At 37.7% G+C, this 20,338-nt stretch overlaps 1 protein-coding gene across 2 annotated transcripts in view; it reads right to left on the bottom strand.

Moving 5' to 3' along the window:
- Nucleotides 1–20,338, bottom strand: part of PDZRN4 (PDZ domain containing ring finger 4) — a 362,351-nt gene that overhangs the window by 40,831 nt on the left and 301,182 nt on the right. For both annotated transcript variants that reach the window (XM_069490863.1, XM_069490864.1), the window contains one exon: nucleotides 19,876–19,978. In XM_069490863.1, coding sequence (XP_069346964.1) covers nucleotides 19,876–19,978 — 103 coding nt within the window. The remainder of the gene's footprint in view (nucleotides 1–19,875; nucleotides 19,979–20,338) is intronic.

Below are 20,338 nucleotides of genomic sequence, written 5' to 3'. Positions count from 1 at the left end.
AGATGCTCAATTTCATTAGGTATCAGGAGAATGGAGATTTTAAACCATAATATGACACCATTTCAAATGAACTGGAGAAAATTAAGTCTGAAGAAAATCATAAGTTTGACGATGCCAAGTGTCTTTAGGGGTACGGGGCACAAGCAGCACCTCCACACTGTTGGTGGGAATCAGCATGGGCCCAAGCACTCCTGTCTTAGTAAATAAAACAATATGCATATTCTATGCCCAGGAGTTCCCCCAGAGAACTCTCCTAGTATGTGCCAGTCTATAGATGAAAATGTTCACAGCAGCATTATTATATTACAAAACTACAATACCCCAAATGGTCACCAAGTGAAACTGTGCCATTTTCATAAATGTTAATCCTATATAGCAGTAAACATGAGTGACTTACAGCTACCTATTACAACTTGGATGAACTAGGGACTAGGATCATAATTTTGAGAAAAAATAATACAGATTTCAGAAGAATACATTCAGTATGGTTGCATGTATGTAAACATGCAAAGGTAAAGAATATAACTGTTTAAAGCTACAAACTTATGTGGCACAATTCTAAAGATAAGCAAGATAACGATAAACATAAAATTCAGGATAGTGGTTTCTTCTGTGGGGGAAGGTAAAGAGATTGAGTTAGGGAGAGACACACACAGAGCTGCGATGTCATGGTCGTGTTCTTTTTCTAGAACTGAATGTTGAGTAGACAGGCATTCACTTCATCTCTGTCTGAAGGAAAGTTGACAGCGTAGCATAGTATTTCTCACTCAGGCTATTTTAGACCTGCCATCATAGTCTTATGTCATTGCATTAAAAGCATAATAGAGAATGAGTGAAAATAAAAGACCCATTTCAGCTCTTGATGACAATAAAACCATAAAGATAGGCAAAGGTCACTCCTTCTCCTTGAGATAACTGCCAGAACATGGCAGGGCATGTACACAGGGATCCGAGCAAGCTGTCTGAGCCCGTCAGGGAGAGAGGGAGAGAGGGAAAGAGAGTGGACATCAGAGCAGTAGATCCAGAAGAGGATATGATCAGCATGGTTGATGCCAGAAGGAAGGAAAATGACAGATTTTATGGGTCCCAACAAGGATTTTGAAGTGTTTCCCCTTCCTCGCCAAAAAAAATTGGAGGAGAGGGTAGAGTCAGACAAATACTGTTTTCTAACTGTCTGTGTTTTATCTAAAGATAGGCATTTTCTAAAAGAACTTGGGCATGTGTTATTTGTGCACTTATAATGAATAATAGATATTAATTTACAGAGGGCAGAGATTGTATATTCCTTTTATCCTAATAGTACCTTACACAATGTAAAAGAACAAACACTTTTTGCATGAATGCATAAATCCAGCAGGGTTCCTATAAAACAACTTTTAAGTGTGTATGATGCTAGATATTAGGGATACCATTTTTAAAAACAAAAGAAGGCACATGACTTACAGCAGCACTAAAGTGCTCTTGTATTAGTCTCCTAGTACCATTAGGTGTAACCAAATTTAACTACCTAATCTAGGACAAGTGTGTGGGTGGAAAGACCTGTGCAAGCACATGTGTCCTCGAGTTTATAAAAGGAACAAGAAACATGTGCAATGTATAAATAGTAATGTAGGTATACTTAGAAATCCAGAAATAAACACACACATGTGCACGTGTGTGCATGCACGCCCCTACCGAATATATATATACTCGCTCTAAAAGGCTCAGTCCTCTCCAGCTTGGCAATGCCACTGGTATCTGGCACCCCATGAAGTTGCTTCCTCTGAATGCTCCTGGCTAAAATGCAGAGATTCTGCAAATTACTTCTGTAATGGGCAATGGAGAGGAAAAACTGGATGAAATTCAACATAGGAAAAGCCAATTTGGGTACCATAAAATGTTTTCTAATGATGGAGTCTATTAGGTCTTAAAATAATCTCAGCAGGAGGATGTGAAAGCTGTGTCAAAGGAAGAACTTAAAAACACCTCAATAAAAAAATGTGATTCAAACTGTCAATAGGGCAAATGTCTGCAGCAGACAAAAGGCAGGACCCCCAGGATATTACTAGGGTTACAGCAAGTGTTGAAAACTTACGTGATAAACAACAACAAAAAAAAACCTTGCAATTCAATGCTGTGTGCTGGAAAGTAAAAGAAATTGTAGTTTCAAAGAACCATTATTTGCTTTCTAGAAAAAGAAATCAGTTAAATCTTCAAAAATATGGCTTCCTAGAGCAAACAACGTGAGGCAGGATGGTCTGGCAATAAGAAACAGTGGATGCAAGCTTCCCGTAATTAGAGTTGGTCTAAGTGTTTCAAGCATCTCATTTGAAAAAAAAAAAAAAATGTTCACTATAAGATTTTTGAGCTTCCACTGTGAATGGAAGTTTTGCTAATGACCACACAGTGGGTAGACCTAAGTCCTGCTGTTGCTCTATTTAGACTTCAGCTCTTTCCTTCCTAGGTTTTGCAAGCAATGTGTTCATGTACATAGATAACCACAATCCCATTTGTAAAGAGAAAAGAAGGAAAAAGTTCATTGTACAGAGTGCACAGTGGACTCCTCATCAGCACTGGGTGGTCCTCTGAGACTTCCATTTCTTTCCTTCACAAAAGCAGAAGATGAAGTTTAAGTGCCTTCCTGTGTATTTAATTTAAAAATACCAGCCACTCTATTGTTCAGAACTAAGTCCTTTTAATCAAAAAACAGCTCCTTATTCCTCAGACACCTTCCATGCATGAGGTAATGAACCTTTTAGGATTTTAGAAGTAGGCTCTACAGTAATCCCTTGGGCTTCTCTATTTCACAGAATTTACTGCCTATTTTGCTAAATGCCTACAGAGAATTGGTCAAGCTCATGCTTTCCCTTTTAAAGCTATTGAAATTCTTCAGTTGTGAAAACAGCCTAATGAAAGTAGCCTCTTTTTCCTCTTCCTGCACTCTCAGAATAGTCTGGAATGAATCTCTCACATAGGTAGGCATAGCCTCAATGCGTTTGGAGGTTATTTGGATGGAAATAGAAAAGTCTCGAGGTGAGACAGAAGCAGTCTAGAGGTAAACAGGCTACAAATGCTGGCAGCTCTGTTGTTACAAATAAGACTGCATTCTCCACTGTCCTCTCACTTATCAGTTTTGACAGGTGACTGTCTTGACTCCCTGGAACATTTATCAAAGAGGACAAAGAGGTTTGCCAGAATGACTTTGGTCAATGGTTGGCTATAAAGCAAATGGGGCTCATAGCCCCTTGTCATGTGGGGCAAAGATAGTCTACCTAAATAATTTTTGCTTATTTTTAAAACCCCCCTATTTACTTATTTGACTCTATCCTCTTCAATTTCCAACACCTTAGCTCCAGTCGTTTTCACATCAAACCTGGACTATACAAATCGGCCCCTCATTTATCTCTCTTCTTTGGGTTTTTCTCCTGCAAATCTGTCCTCCACTCTCCTACAAAAATGGGTCTATCTGGAATACCAATCTGACCTCCATCACACCTCTTCTAACATGGAATCGTCTTCCCATTACCTGTGGTATTAACGTGCAAGTTTCTCACTGTGAAATAAAAGGCTTTTCCTTATCTGGCCCCTGCACACATGTCCAGCCTAGTCCCACAACTTCCTTCCACTTTTCATAAAGTAACTCTCCAGTTAGACCAAACTACCTGCAGTTCCTTGAACCTCCTGTGCTTGCAGGTGCCTTCACACCTTTGCCCTTGCTCTTTCCTGAAATGTCTGCTTGCTCAAAATTCTGCTCAGGTATCATTTTCTCTCTGATCATTTCCCAAAAAGTCAGTCACTGGCTTCTTTGTACCCGTTCTGTATTTTATTACTGTGAATGTCACACACTAGTTTAATTACCTGTGTCTTCCTGTCTCCACATCTACACTATGAGCTCCTCAACAGAAGACAGTGCCTTATTTATGTTTGGCTTATCAATGCTCAGCGTACAATCTGAAATACTGTATTGCCCCAAAGTATTTCTTTCTGAACTTAACAGATCACTATGGCTTTCACATAGTTGAAAGGAAAGCATAATTTTATCACAGTAGAAGTGGAAGTCATTCCAAAATCTTTGGGTCTAAAAGCAAAATTTAATGGAAGATGAAAAATGAAATTTTTTAAAACTACATATTTAATTACATATTATGGGAATACTATGATCTGTGTTTGCATGCGTAGGAATTGAGACTACAAGGTACAATTTTATATCTTTGGCTATTATGTGCATAAAGTTGTAACACTAAGGACCAAGAGAAATGTCCAATGGTAGGGTATTCATGAAACTTAAAAAACAATGAAACACTGAAGTATTTTAGTAAACATTAGCAAAATTTTACTTGATTTACAGTAATGTATTATGTTCAATGAGGACATCTAATATTCTGCCAGGATTTTCCTTATCTTCCACATTCCAAAATTACCAAATCTTCTCAATTTTGCCTCACAAATAAATGCTGCAGATCCACCCCATCGTTCATTTTCCACTACTGCTGCTACTACTACGAGTGCTGCCCCTAGTATAGTCTAAAAAGAAAACTAACACTTTGTTTTATTTGTAAAACCAAAAAATTCATTCTACAGACACGTATGAAACATATAACTGATATGAGAGACGTGCAAAGATGGAAAAAAGGAGCCAAAGTTTGCATGGGAGAAGCTAACACACGCTGATACCAGAATAGACGATCATCTCCTCTCCTCCAAAATCCCACAAGGTACAAGAAAAGTACATAATTTTTAAAACTCACATCATGCTTTAAAATAAGAAAGGCAACTCTTTGTGGATTAGAAACTGAGTAATCTCCAGAAGATGAAAAGCAGAAGAGATTACGTTAAAGCCTGAAGCTCAAACAAGAGAGCATGAGAACCGAGAGGTTGATTCCTCAGTAACCCTGAACTAGAAAGTCTCTGAGCTTGGAGCCCCCAGACAGACATATGGGAGGGTTCGGGGGGTGATGCACACCGAGATTCCCTCAGCCCCGTCACCCTGGCCAGCTCAGAACACCAAGAGCCACAGGTCGGCTCCCATAACCCTTCTAAAGCCCTGAGGTTTTAGTAGCCCCAAATGTAGAGGTAGGAAATGGAGCTTCAGTCTGGGTAGAGCTGTCCTGGAACCAGAGGGCAGAGCAGTGCCATAACGTGGAGGCAAAGGAGGAAGAGCATGTCAAGAAGGTGCAGATGGCCACAGCACCAAGTGTCACTGAGAGGATAAGAAAGCAGAACGTATAAATGGATTTGGCCATTCGGCTGTTATTTGTCATCCTCAAATCAGATTTTAATGTGTTGAGAAATGAATAGTTTTAAAAAGTGGCAGAGAATCAAACTATTCTTTTACGATTTTCGGGAAAGGAAGAATAGAGAAGACAGAAGTCCGAAATCCAAATGGGCTTCATTCAAGGTCTTTTTTTGAAAAGGAAATAAAGGACACTTGAAGGTATGTGGGCTTATTGTGCCTCTCAGAGCATTCTTCCTCGATAAGCTCACAGTCACGTCCCTAGTGCTTGTGCTCAGACCCTATCGTCGCAAGACGTGGAGTTTCTTTTCTGAAGGTTCATTTTTTCCTTTCTCCATAAATATTCTTCACTGTGGGTGACAAAATTGAGACTTAAAATGGGTAAATGATGGAATACAAATATATAGCTATATCTATATCTATCTATATATCTGTATTCCATCACCTACATGGCGTGTAATATGTGTACATAGAGCAAGTGTTTTATATATATATTATATATGTCATTTATGTACCAGCCATTATACTACATGTTTGCATATATTATCTTATTTATTCCTGTGAAATACGTGTTATTAATATTATTTTTGCACAGGTAAGGAACCTAAGCCTCAGAGATGTCCCACAGAAATGCTAAGCAGAGGAGTTTGATTTGAGTTCGCTTCATGCTGATTCCAAAAATAGCTAAATATAATTTCTCTTCAAATCAGTGATACAATTAGACCTCTAGTTTGTTAGAAATAAAAATTTGAAAGGTTGTCTTTGGCCTTTCTCTCTCTCTCTTTTTTAGAGACAGGGTCTCCCTCTGTCACCCAGGCTGGAGTATAGTGGCACGATCATAGATCACTGCAGCCTCCAACTCCTGGGCTCAAGCCATCCTCCTGCCTCAGCCTCCCAAGTAGCTGGGACTACAGGCACCACGCACCACCATGTCCAGCAGCCGTTTTTTCTTTTTATGTTATACTCTCCCCCAGGGTTCTCTCATCCAGGCCTGATTTCTCCCTGAGCGGTGTGCTCAAATAACTCCCTGCTGAACATCTGCACATGTATATCTATGAAGCACGTCAAATTTAATGTGCCTGAAAGCTTATGTGATTTTGCCTCCTCATCCCCTACACCATTCTTTCCTTCCCTCAGTTTTCCTCACCTTAGGAAAGGATACATTCCCCATCTAATAGCTTAACTTCAAAAACGAAGGAGCGACTTTTAATTCCTTTGTTTTCCTTATTCCCATAACTAATCTATCAGCAATTATATCTGCCATGTCTCCTCAAAAATATGTCCTGAATCCACTGGCTTCTCTCCCCTTCTACTAATCGATCAAATCACCATCAGTCTTCACCTGGTTCCCCTCTTAGATCCCTCTTATGTTTTTCTACTACACTTAGAATAAAATCCATAAGCCTTATGATTTGCAAGGCCCTGACTTACCTGGCCTATAATTCCACTCCATCTTCTATAAACTATACTTTAACAACCCTGGCCTTTTTGTTTGCATAGTGCACCAAGCTCTTTCTTTTCTAAGGGACTTTGAACTATACATATTAGATACATAATATATACATACACATTCCCGTTGTGTAGATGAGCAGGTGCTCTGGAGCCAGGCTGTCTTGATGGGAACACCAGTTCCTCCTCCTCCAGCTCCTCCACTAATCAGCTATGACACAGTTCTGACTTTTTTCTGCCTCAGTTCCCTCACATGCAAAGTGGGAATAGTTATACCTACCTCATACTGTTGTAGTAGAGTTTAAATGAATCAATATAAAAAATGCCATTGGAATTTTGATAGGAATTGCATTGAATCTGTAAGATCACTTTGGGTAATATTGACATTCTAATAGTATTAATTCTTCCAAGTCATGAACATGGGATGTCTTTCCATTTTTCTGTGTCTGCTTAAATTTCTTTCATCACTATTTTATAGTTTTCTGTGTATAAATCTTTCATCTACTTGGTTAAGTTTATTCCTATGTATTTTACTCTTTTTGAAGCTATTACAAACGAGATCATTTTTTAAATTTCCTTTTCAAATAGTTCATTATTAGTGTATAGAAATGAAACTGATTTTTGTGTGTTGATTTTGTATCCTGCAACTTTATTGAGTATGTTTATGGCATAGACTGTGGTGATGGTTTCACGGGTGTATACTTATTTCCAAATCCATCAAGTTGCATACATTAAATATGCACAGATTTTTTTTTTGTCAATCTTAACTCTATAAAGTGGCTTAAAAATAAAATGAATAAATGAGTCAATATATACCACTACGTTAGAGCAAGGGATAGTTGCTGTTGATTATTATTATTCCCTCAGATCTTTTCATGGGTGATTCTTTCATTTCTTTTAGTCTTTAACTTTCAGAGAGGCCTTCTTTAGCCACTCAGCACTTGCACTACACTGGCATTTCACACTATTTTCTTCCTAACACCAAATACCTTCATCTGAGATTTTCTTACTTTTTGAAAAAATTTTTATTGTCTTCTTCCCCACTTTAATATAAACTCTAGGAGTGCAGTGGCATTGTGCTGTTGGTCCCTGCATTCCTAGTGCCTGAGACAGTCTCTAATATAATCTAGGTGTTTAATAAATATTTGATGAACAATGTGTGAAGTCACATTGTAACTATTATAACACCTACATGCTAACATTCTTAGCTCTCCAACTCCAGTAAGCTCCATTATCCTCAGCTCTCCCTCCATGTATCCATCTGCTTTCTAGAAATTTCTACCTGGATGTTTCCATGTCTCAAATTATCTACAAGTAAACCCATAGCCATGCATCTTCTCCAGCATTTTTCATCTCAGTCAACACCATCCACATTGAGAGGAATATTTCACCTAAGTGGGAAAACTGGAAGCTGTTCTTCATTCGGGGCCATGAAATGATGGAATATACCTAAATATATGTGTACCTACCATGTACGTACCAGCCACTACACTACATGTTCACATATATTATCTCATTGACTATTAAGACATATGTCTTACTAATGTTATCTTTTTTCACAGATGTGGAACCGGAGGCTCAAAGGAATAACATGGTACTAAACAGTGGAGTCTGATTTGAGCCCACTTCAGGCTGATTCCAAATATACCTAAATATAATTTCTTCACTAATACGAATGATACAGTTAGATGTTTAGTTTTTTGGACATAAAAATGTTGAAAAGTTGTCTTCCAAATTAATGGGTAGTTTATTTTTAATGAGAACTTAATAAGAGAAATTTATTTCATATAGTTGAAATATGAATAAAATAATTTGGGTGTTAGAAAATCTAGAATCTATTCCACATGACTGATCTGATACCAATCAGATATTGATTACTTTTAATGACAATATTACAAAAGCCTATACTTTGTTACTATACAGATATGCTTGTGTTCTAAGACTATTAAGGAAAGTGACAGGAAATGACCCTAAAAACAATTTCTCCACACCTGGGAGAACACATGGCTTTCTCTGTTTTTGGCAGACATAAAGAATAGAGCCTGCATATAAAATGGCTAGTCTGGTTTTGAAGTGGGGATGACGGTAAAGCATTTCCTCCTGAGAAATAACTTCTGAGAGTTAGATAGTAAAATTAGTTGAATATTCACAGGTGCTGCCACCTATATGAATTGCTCTAGGTCTGTAAATTTGTTTTCCCATCCTATAGTAGGTTAGGTTCCATGAGATTACATTACTAAAAAACATTTTAAGTTGGACAAATCCCAAAGCACATCATTTGGAAAATTTAGATTTTCAAGTTAACACGGAAGAAAGTAAGCAATGGAAACTCTGCTGGTCATCTGGGTTAACTAAAGGACAGAAAGAGAAGTTTGGGGTCCCTTTCACTTTCAATCTGGAGGAGGAGATTTTATTAATTTCTTTGTGTATCAGACAGGAAGAGCTTAAATCTTTCCTAACTAAAAACACTTAGTGGTATCTCCACTTAGGGAATCAGTTTTCTTTTGAATTTCCCAACTACATTGCTCACATGTTCTTACAGTATATTTACAACTTTTGCTCAAAAGGATTCATGACTGTCTTTATTTGGCAGATAGCCATGTACAAGTCAAAGGAAGGAAAAATTCTTTAAGGATTATGAACTTCCTGGCTGTAAAGAGGCTCAACAGCTGTGAGTGGATCCTCTAGTTACTCATAAACATCCCCTAAAAACACACTAATCCTTCCAGTGGCTATTTAGGAGTTTCAGACCTCTCTTGTAAGATAAATCACAGGTAACCACACTTCACAGGATGTATTAGTTTTAATTTGTTCATAAAAAGAAGGTGAAATATTATATACTCTTGACAATTATATGCTCTAGAAAAGAACACATACTCGATTCACGCCAAAGGGAAATCTGAATAATGAAATACCAATAATGAGCATCTATTACTTTTAAAATAATAAAGAGTCTTTTCCTAAGAGAAAGAAGAAATTCTTGTCCAGCATCTGCCATTAACTAGCTGAGCTTTCATTTCCTTTGTCAAGTAAATCAAATGTGCTTCTATAGCCTTCTTATGGTTCATATTCCACCACATCAAAGTCCTCTTTAAATCTCTTCTGTCCAAGCACCACTTAATTGTTTTTTATCCAAATGTGTTTATCCATTTTTTATTTTAAAATCCTACTCTATTATCTCTTATTATGCTTTGATTACTAATAATCCTTTTATATTTGAAAGGACAGCTCTATACATCTTATAGTTCTCCTTTTAAAAGAATCTCTCTCTCTCTCTCTCTCTCTCTTTTTCCCCTAACAAGCTTTCTATAGGAAATTCCTCCTTGGTTAATTCTTCTTAGAGAATCCCTCACTTCCTACTGGGAGGAATCTGTGACTTTAAAAATCTCATCTTCTCAGGAAAGTAAAAAGAGCAAGTGGTTTCAATGTGTTTTACAGAACAAAGAAAAGAGTTCTAGATTTAACTTCTAACATTTTGCTACTGAAAAACAAATAGAAATGAAATATAAAAAGAGAATATCTATATGATGGCAAGAACAATAGAATGAAAGCACACGCAAAAGAGTATTTTAAAGACTGTTCAATTTTAACTTTGGTAAATAATTCCTGCTGTAGAACTCCAATTTATCATTAGGTTGGGGTTCCAAAACAGTGGTGTCTGTAACAACTTCCATCCCCACAAAATACAAACATATACTACCTTAAATGTCCTGCCCTCAGTTATGAAATCTGGTCATTTAAAACCTGCTGATGTATGGAAGTGCCATATCTCAGTTCAATCCAAGAGATTAGCAATGTCGTGCCTTCATGTTCACACTCTCCTAATCTGTTTCATTTATGATGACTACAGGTGTAGATTTTCTGTTGTTGTATTTCAAATTATTACTGTCTAGTGATTCACTTGTAACATCATTATTGCAGTGGACAACTTTCTCTGGGTGTAAAATCAGCCAAAGGATTTATTTGCTCTATCACCACAGTTTAAATACCCCACTAGCAAATAGAGGCAGAGTCAGAGGCTTTGTGAGTGTGTGTGTGTGTGTGTGTGTGTGTGTGTGTATGAGAGAGAGAGATAGTTTTAGGCATGTTTGCAGGAACAGAACATAATAATTTCAAATTTAAACTAGAAAAAATATGATCATATTTCCCCTCATATTTAATTTGAAAAAGAAAACAACTTTCTGAAAAAGTGAGAAGTATATCTGAAGAGTTCCAATCTAAACTCCCTGAAAGAGTTATACCTTAGATTTGCTAGTCTGCAAGTATGTTTAAGATTTAGTCATTGCTTCAATCATTGTACCATGTGGTTGGTACTGGGAAGAGAGGGATGCGTAAGGCAAGGTCCCCCATGCTGAAGAAGGTCGGAGACTTTTGGGGGAGCCCAAAGTAAGAAAAAACAATAATCACACAATACGGCAAGTGGAGGAAGGAGCAGAGGTCAGAAACCATGACCCAGTGCTTCTGCAAGTGGATAAGTGTAACAATATCTTATGTTTGTCAAATATTTGACTGTTCAAAAACCATTTTTGTCTTTGTATTCTTATTTCTGCCTCCACCCCAAAGTCAATGATACAGGTGGTGGCTCTCAAGACATGGGATGGCAAAAGGCATAGATTGGATTTGTCATAATCCTTGGCTTATGACATACCATCTGTACTTGTTCTTTTTTATTTGTCTTTGATTACATTAGATTGATTTACTTAATGCCTGGCGAATACTGGTAAATTCAACATGTAACCACAAACCAGAGCATTACCAATAGGCTTATGCCCTTGAGGAGAAGAAAGAGAATTGTCAGCCCAATATAAAACATATCACTGTTAAGCATTCCATTAAATCATTTCAGAGACAACATAATATGGTGGAAAAAAATTCAAACTAGGATTATTTTCTGTATTTTTCAAATTAAAAAACCAAATATGTACTGTATTTAAATACAATAATTTATTTTCTAGTTTGTACAGGCTATATTCTCCATTTCAAATTGGCAAATGTATATGAGTTAACTTGGTAATTTGCATTTTACCTGAACACTAAAGCTAAAGTCAGAGATGATATAGAAAGGTGTGCTACTTGCTACCAATTGGTACAAAATGGTACTAGACACAGACTAACATGAGGTTACATGACCATGTGTGCTCTCTCTATGAAAATCCAAAAATATGACTTGATATATTTGAGATGTTAAAATATTTGTAAAAATTTTCAAGGATTTGACCATGTATTTGTCTCACTTTGCTTATGTGAGCTATATCTGAGAACTAGATGCTGACCAATCATTCCATAACGAGCACTGGTTGTCCCTATGGAGCTGATATGTGAGGATGCTGGGATTCAAGAGGTTAAGTGGTCCACTGAAGAGATGAAGCTAGAATAGGAACCAGACTGTTTGGTTTCCTTCCACTCGATTATATTGCCTCTGAAAGGAACACTGGAATCCTTACATGCAATTTGCTTTACATCGGAAAAAGCAGCTCTCCTTTTTCTGCCACTATGAAAACACTTCTTTGAAAACAGAATAGAAGTCACTGGGAAAATATGATTTGATATGCAAATATGCACTTTAAACACAACCTTTAACAAACACCTTTAAGTAATGCAAGGAAATCCTCTGAATGTGTATCATAAGTATCTTCAAACAAAAATTGAATGTCAGCATTTTCATAAAATTCATATACGTAGTGTAAAGAATCTTCATTTTATATCTAGATTCCTAGTAAAATAAATGTGTCCATGGTTACCTTGTTTTATAACCAACTTGGAAAGTTCAATTTGCTTTTCATTGTTTTCTTATGAAATAAGGTTTAGTGTTGTCATAATCAGTGAGGCGAAAGCCAGATTTGCTCTGTGTTTGTTTTATGAAATTACATGAACAAATTAACAGCAATACTAATCTCATTTCTTTCAGTAAGAAATCTAAAAGAATTACAATAACTTTGATAACTGTTCCCAACTTTGTGGCATTTTCTTTCTAGTCACTTCTTAAGGAAGACTTTTTTTTAAAAAACAGAATCTCACAACTTAGGGAAATCATTCAATTTAATAAACATGGATATTCAAATTAAGAAATTCTGGGTCATTTCTGCATGGAATATTAGGATTATATAACATGTGATTACAAAGTGTTGGCCTTGATTGAGGTTTAAGAAGTATAAAAACTAGGGCAACCACACAATGTGCTGCCCAACTAGGATATTTTTGAAAGTGAATGAATGCACTATTCATAATTACACTGGAACATGAGGCATACACCAAGGCCTTTCAGGGCAAACCAGAATATATGGTTATCCTAATAGAACTGAATTCCAGTCATTCTTTACCTACATAAATTAGCATGTCTATGCCAGGGTTCACCAGTTTACACATTTGTGGTAAAACACACACATAGTCCTCATTAAAACAGAAACAAAAAAAAAAATCTCAATTTTTTTTTTTTCCTTTACAATCTGGCAGAAGTATAGGCCTAAATCCATTTACTCTAACTACAAGATTAATTAAAATATTATGAGAAAAACACTTTCACACTTTATTTTGAATTGCTATGCTCCTGTCAGCTGCCTTTTCCTTTTCCCTGATTTAACACGTACTTGTTTTCAGACTTATAAAATAAGAACAGTAAGAGTAATGGTAAATAATTTATTCACTCTTCATGCACACGAATGCTGCCAAGGGCCCACTCTGTGCCAGGGCATGTACTGGGCTCTCCCGGTGACGTGAAGCTAATTAGAAGTGGTCACTTCTGTTAAGAAAGTTAATCTATTTAGAAGAAAATGGTAAGTCCCCAAATGACTATGGCCTAGGGCATACTCTAAAGGACAGAACATAGATACAGAATGTGGTATGGGGGTTCAGTGGTGGGAAAGATGGCATCACACGGCAGGTGGGCATCCTGGAATGCTTCTGAAGGAGTGATGCTTGCATCTATCTTTGAACAATAGCAGAGATTGTCAGAAAAGCGTCTAGAGGCAGAGAGGCCAATGAGCAAAGGCACAGAGGGAGGAAAGCACACAGCCTCATCTGAGGCTCGTGCTGGGGAGTTTGATCCCAACATGCCTGGAAAGGTAGGGTGGTAACAGAACACAAAGCACCTGCAATGCCAGGCAGAGGATTTTAGAGTTAAGTCAAGGCACAGATGGTACAAGGAGATAAACAGGGAGTGATCCAATGGGAGGTGCACTTGAGCAGGTTTGATCTGGCAGTAGTGAATAGGATAGACTGCAGAGACTAGGGACCAGCCATAGGAGACCAAAAACTAGCCTAAAACTAGCCTAGACACAGAGCAATGCTAGAAACAAAGAAGAGGCAGTGGTGATACAAAGGAGAAATGTGCCACAGAGAGTCTGGAAACGTGAGCCCCAATATATGACAACTCACTGGTTTGGCATCCATGTTTAAGGTTTTAATCTGATATATTAGAGAAAATGGTGATGTCATTAACAGGCACGTCAGTGAACCAACTCCAAACTGACAGAATACCATCTTGTCTTTAATGTTCAAGTAATAAAAATATTTTCACACTTCATCTAGATCAGTTTTCAATTCAGTAAATTTCCCAAAGGAACGACACTTATGAAGGTGATTTTTTTTTAAATGGATGATTTTATTACCCCAGGAGTAAGTGGTATAAAATTATTTTAGATATTTCATTAATAATTCTAAAATGTAACTAACAAGCGGAAGAAAAGAACTGGCGAAAGACAAGAAAGCATCCAGTGGGTTAAAAAATTCTGAATAGTCTAGCCTTTCACACACTTATATACTATTTTCTCTTTTCTCTGCAAACCACCACAACACACGGATAATACTTAGTCTCTTTATCAAATATGTTTGACACCTAAACATGTTCCTTCCATCACTGGTTTTCAAACTTTTTGATAGGTTCACCTCTCTGAATTTCAGAGATCAGAGTCAATTGGCTAGTCGGGGGCGGGGGGTCCCCTCAGTTCCCCATCTGTTGTAGGGGTCCACACGTATGCTGAATCATTCCTTGGTGAAGAAGTTATAAAGTGGGTACAAGGGTGGACTACAGAGCATGTCAAATTTATACCAAGTATGAGATTGTATGATTTTATGAAATGATGATCAGTAGAGATAAATATTTATGGAGACAGTAAACTTTCCCAGCTCATCATTATTTCTCACTATTTTTCATCATTTTGGCTTTTCCTTAGAAGTGTTTAACTAAAACAAAAATGGCATTAAGATTAAAACCCATGACTCAGTGCACAATTGCCTGCTGGAAAGAGAGGGGGCATTTATTGTAACCACATAGTGGTCTCGTGTTCTTCTCCAATCCCCTTCCACAGAAAGGAGGAAAGGGACTAAACTCAGAAGTTGGGCCGTGCATTTATTCCAGCAGTGGGAACCCACATTTATTCCTTTATTAAATATTGACTGACCACCCCCTATGAAGCAGGCAATGCCATGCAACCAGAAACAAGGCGGATAAAGCCTCTGCCCTCAGGGTCTAGTAGAAAGAGCCATGTAGCTCTCCATATACCTACCAGAAAGATTTTTCTCAATGCTGACTTCACAAATCATGAAGTTCCTAAAAAAAAATATTAACTGGACTCTAGCTAATAATTACCCTCTTCCTGTTATTTTTTTGAATGAAAATCTCCTCGATTCATGACTCTCTTTTGTTTATGTGAAAGAGAAATTACACATACTTAAATTTTCACAAATATTTTACACATATTGGGAGGGAGCCAGCTCCAGGGAATACCTTTCGCAAAATGGCACTTCTGAGCTGGCATAGCACAAGGGTTTACTGATGCTTTGCATAAAGATTGCCAAGAGGAAGCTAATTAATATGCTAAATGCTCACTCCTATTTATAGACACTGGCCCAAGTTTGGTTTTCAGTTAACCGTACATAGAACTCTGACACATATTTGTTCTCTCCTTTCCACCTTTAATACCTCTTCACATACCTCTAATTTTTTTTTTTTTGCTTACTTTTTGTAACATTGAATACGTAAAAGGTACTTAATTCAGGCTTTTGTATAGTTTTCTTCCGCCTGATCTTAAGGGGGAGAAGCAAAAACGATTTCAAGTAGCATTTCTAAGTGATGAAAATCTACAGGCACAGAAATGTTGCTTACGTTATTTGTTTGTCTTGGCTAAACTGATGTTTTATACCATCAAAATTTTGCACTTATTTTTTTTTTGTCTTCTCTGTCAGCAGTGACTTTCGAGAGTTAATGGCAAAGGCTGCAGAAAATCCAACATCTTCCCTGCACCCAGGCAGTAGCAAACATATCTTTATTAGGAGTTGGGCAAAAGAGCTCTATATTTCTCGAAGCCTTTCCCTTTAAATTATTTCTGGTAGAGGCTGGGTTTGAGATCTGCCTCTGACTTGCTAAGGGCTATTTATGATTTATTTCAACCTTTAGCTGGCTCTAGGAAAAAAAAAATGAACAAAGTTGAAAATAAAGAAGAGGAGAAGCTTAATCCTTAGTGAAATTCCAAATGAAATGAAGTACCCTGACTCTTATGATGGGTGCATTGTTTACATTTTTACACTTTTATTTTTTTCCTCAAAAACAAAATTAAACTCATTTATCATTTTTAATTAGAGAACAAGTGCCATCATTTTTTAAAGAGAACAACTTTCAAGCTGTGAGTCTTTTAATGTAGACTGGTCCTCTGAGACTTTTTTGAAGCACTGTGGGGAAATTTTAAACCCGGTCAAATATTTTTCTCAGGAAAAGTGATGATAGATCATGGTGAGATATGGGTGCCATTAAAATTTCATAGAGGTCCCTAACACACCAGAGTCACCATAACATTGACACATTGAATACAATATCTCCTAAGAAGCATTTGCTGTCCATCACGGCTCTGAAGGGAGCTGTAATGGTCTATCAATGTAATAATCTGTATGTTAAAAAGTCCCTAAATATGTATTTACAAGATAGTCAGATCTGTTTTGGTCTATTGGGTTAATAATCCAAGTGCTAAAAGTCCCTAAATATGTATTCACAAGATAGATCAGCTTTGGTCCACTGAATCAATAGTAAGTCTTTAAAAAGACTCCTAAATAGTTGCATAGTGTACATTTTTAGCAAGTTCAGAAATGCCATCTGTACACTATAAGTTCTGTCTTTTAAAATATAGATTTATTATTCTTGTTTCAGTGGAGGCCAGAAGCTATGCTTCACTCTGATCCATAATATTTTGCTTTTAAGAAGTCAGAAGAAAACTGTCATAGCACAAGCTATATTAAAGCTTTGGATATATGGGAGCAGCCCTCTGGGCTGGGGTAGATGCCATCCCTTCAGACTTTGTCTCGCCCTGTCTGCCATCACTGTCCAGGTCCAATCCCCCTGTCCCTCTCAGCTGCCTGCCCTGCTGTAACTTTGCTTCCCTCTGTCAATCTCTGCCCAGAAGCCCAAGGGATTCTGTTACAGAGTCAGAGCATGACTCTCCTCTGCTCCAGCAACTTCTCATCACATAGTCAAAGCCAAAGGCTCCTCAAGACATGCCCTCCTCACTCCGATATCACCTCCTCCCACTCTCCCCTGGCCCATGCTACAGGAGCACACTGGCCTCTTTGCTGTCCCCGAAGCACACCAACAGGCTCCTGCCCCAGGCCCTTTGTACATGCCTTCCTTCCATCTGAAAAGCTCCTTTCACGTGGCTAGATCTCTCACCTTCCTTAGGTCCCTTATGAGAGAAGACTTCCCTGCCCACTCTGTATAAGACAGCAACATCCTGCCCCAACGCCACTCTTCCTGTCCTCCATTAGCACTTATCACCATGAAATAGAATGTGCCTTTACTTGTTCGTTTATTCTCCACCTCCCTCGCCTAGAAGTTAAGTTCCATTAGGGAAGGCACTTCATAACCCCATACTCAGATAAGTGCCTGGTACATTTTAAGTACTCATTAAATACTTATGGTGCAAAGGAACAAAAAAAAGCAGATGAAAAAGGAGTCTTTTATTTCCTTGATAGCCTGGTTGATGTGTGTTCATGTTTAGGTTGAGGAGGAATGAGTCTCTCTTTCTAAGCTGAAGCCCTCTCTTTGGCCATTAGACTTTAGTTTCCTGTAATATTCTCTAAGTGGCACAAAACTGGTCCTTCCCGAAGATGCTTGCACAACCTATCCCCTGCTGCACAGGGTTATGATGGTGAAGCTCCTAGAGGATGTTCAGTCATCTCGGCTGGTCTAGAAGCTCTAGATCAGTCTGTTTCTAGGTGCAATAGTAGAGGTGCAGAACACAAAGACAGGATTAGCGTTTCTAAATCTCCCCACTGAATGTGGTGTCCGCCATAAGCTCTGGTGACAGCAGCACACTGGCTAGATTTCACAGTCTCATCTGATGCAGCCATGAGGGATGGCGTGTGCCACTCCACGTGTGCGTCACGTAACTGAACTGGACTGAGAAGTCCCGGGCACAAGCATTATTCTCTCTAAAATTTGGTAACTTTTCCTTGAAGTACTCCCCCACGCCTCTACCTGCCCCGTCTTTCACCAGGCATGTTGTTCTCAAATGCATCCTTTCTCATGATTGAAGACTGTCATGGCAACTCCTTCCTTATTTAAATTTCACAGGAACACTCTTTATTTCAATCACTCAGAAAGGGGCCTTCGGCAACAGAATTACAGCTGACAGCAAATTAATGACTATGATGCTGTGATTAGTTGAGATTACAGGCTACAGAGAGCTTGCCTGAGCATTCCCCACTGTCATCATCCTGATGCAGCTTCTACTAGAGACCGATAGTGGTCGAAAAAGAGGACGTGGTTCAGCTACAGTAAGCCCCATAGAAATGTAAAGACATTTGTCTGCACTGTAATATTGCAATGACATGCTGATTAATTAAAAGGATTTTTACTGTTAACCTGCTTAGCTTAAACAAGTGTTCCTCCAATACCCTTCCCCAGCACACCGACTTATTTTAATAAAGCTTTAAGGCATTAAATGAAAAGTTTGAAATGATCTAGATAATTCCAGTCCCCAAACCCAAAGTATTCATTAACTGAAAGAAAGACAGTTTAATCTTGAATTATTTGGATAAGTGACTCAATTTTGTAATTTATTTTGCATGAATAGACAGAACTTAATGGATATTGCAGTGCATGCCAGTCCTTGCGTGGATTTATAGAATACAACTTTTCAATTAACTTAATGGAGAGGAGGAGATAAAAAATTAACATGAACAACAACAACGACAAAACCGTCTACTCAGTTACTAGGTGTTATTTCACATCCTTTGCCATTCTGGCATTCTGGCTGCAAAGAAATAATGATTTCGGTAATCCCCAGCAATGACTTTTGGAGGGGGAAGATTTCAAATAAACGTCTATTTGCTTTAGGTGAGCTTCACTGAATCAGCCTTATTTGATTTCAGATCCTCCAAAGGGAAGAGATTTCAAGGATTTCCTGGTTGTAAGTAGAAAAGAACACTTTGCTGAACTTGTATGACATCATCTGAAGCATTAAAAGGGCAGATAATCATGGGTTCTCTGCCTGTTTACCGAAGCTGCTTTACTTCCTCAATCTATTTCATTTCCAAATGTCAGAGGAGTCTGAAACCTTTCAAAGATTTATAGACTGCAGAAGCAGAGGAAATATTAGGATAAATTCTTTAACTTTTGTGAAAGCTTTTAAATAATTAATAGATGGACTTTTTGAATTGTTATATATCACAGGACAGATACTCTAACGTTGTACCATGGGGAGGCTAAACAGAGTTTAACAACAAAGGGCATGAGGCCATTGTTATTTCTAGAAAGTCTGTCAAACTGCCCTTTAGAGTACATACCTGAGTCCCAAAGAGAATATGGAATTTGTGAAGAATATAACTAATATAATAAAATTTAGTTGATCAATTAAAATTGGAACACCATACAATGAATGAAACTAGTAAGCACAGTCTTGGTTTTAAATATAAATTCCTGTCCACATTCTATTAGAAATCCACTTATAGGAAAAAAAAAGAAAAAAAATGTAGCAGCTGTAATATTATTTATAAAAAGCAACAAAAATGTGAGCAAATGATTTTCAAGCTTATACTATAAAAATATTTTCCAATATGTTGAAAATTCTAGAGCCGCATAGCTAAAACAAATAAGATTTAAAAGATCTTACCCTATATATATAATAGATAAGAAATTCCTCACAGCAATAAATTAATTTCTTTGTTATGCAAAACCCCTCAACCATATCTTCATGAAGAAATGTGAAGTGGTGTGAAAATGATCTTACCTCATATTCAAAGTCCTCTGTTCTGTCTGCATCAGCAGGCAAGCTGGAAATATACTCATTGTCCTCATAAAATTCATGCTCCATCGGATGAAGAGAATGGCAGCTATGGGGAATGTAGCAATATGATAGGAATGGATCAAAAGGGTTGTTATCAAGATTAAAACTGATTTTAGAATTTTGCTTTAGTTTTTTTCTGCTTTGGAATAAGACGTGCAGTGATCTAGCCTTTAAAGGATAGATAGAGCAACTGTTGTTCTTTCTCTCCCTACGTGGAGTCCATCAGTTTGCTATTTCTGAGAGAACAGTGCGGGTAGGGGCCCATGGTCAGGGTCGCATCCTGTAGAGAGACTCATGTGAAATCTTTGACAGTCCCTGGTGCTTTATGGATACTTTCTGGTCTGCTTCCAGTCTCCCAAATGTGACTAGCTCCACGTGTGGGTGTGTGGCATTTGAGATTGCAGTC

This window comes from Eulemur rufifrons, chromosome 16 (genome assembly GCF_041146395.1).
Source record: "Eulemur rufifrons isolate Redbay chromosome 16, OSU_ERuf_1, whole genome shotgun sequence".
Classification (NCBI taxonomy): Eukaryota; Metazoa; Chordata; class Mammalia; order Primates; family Lemuridae; genus Eulemur; species Eulemur rufifrons.
This window is presented reverse-complemented; position numbering and strand designations above follow the sequence as displayed.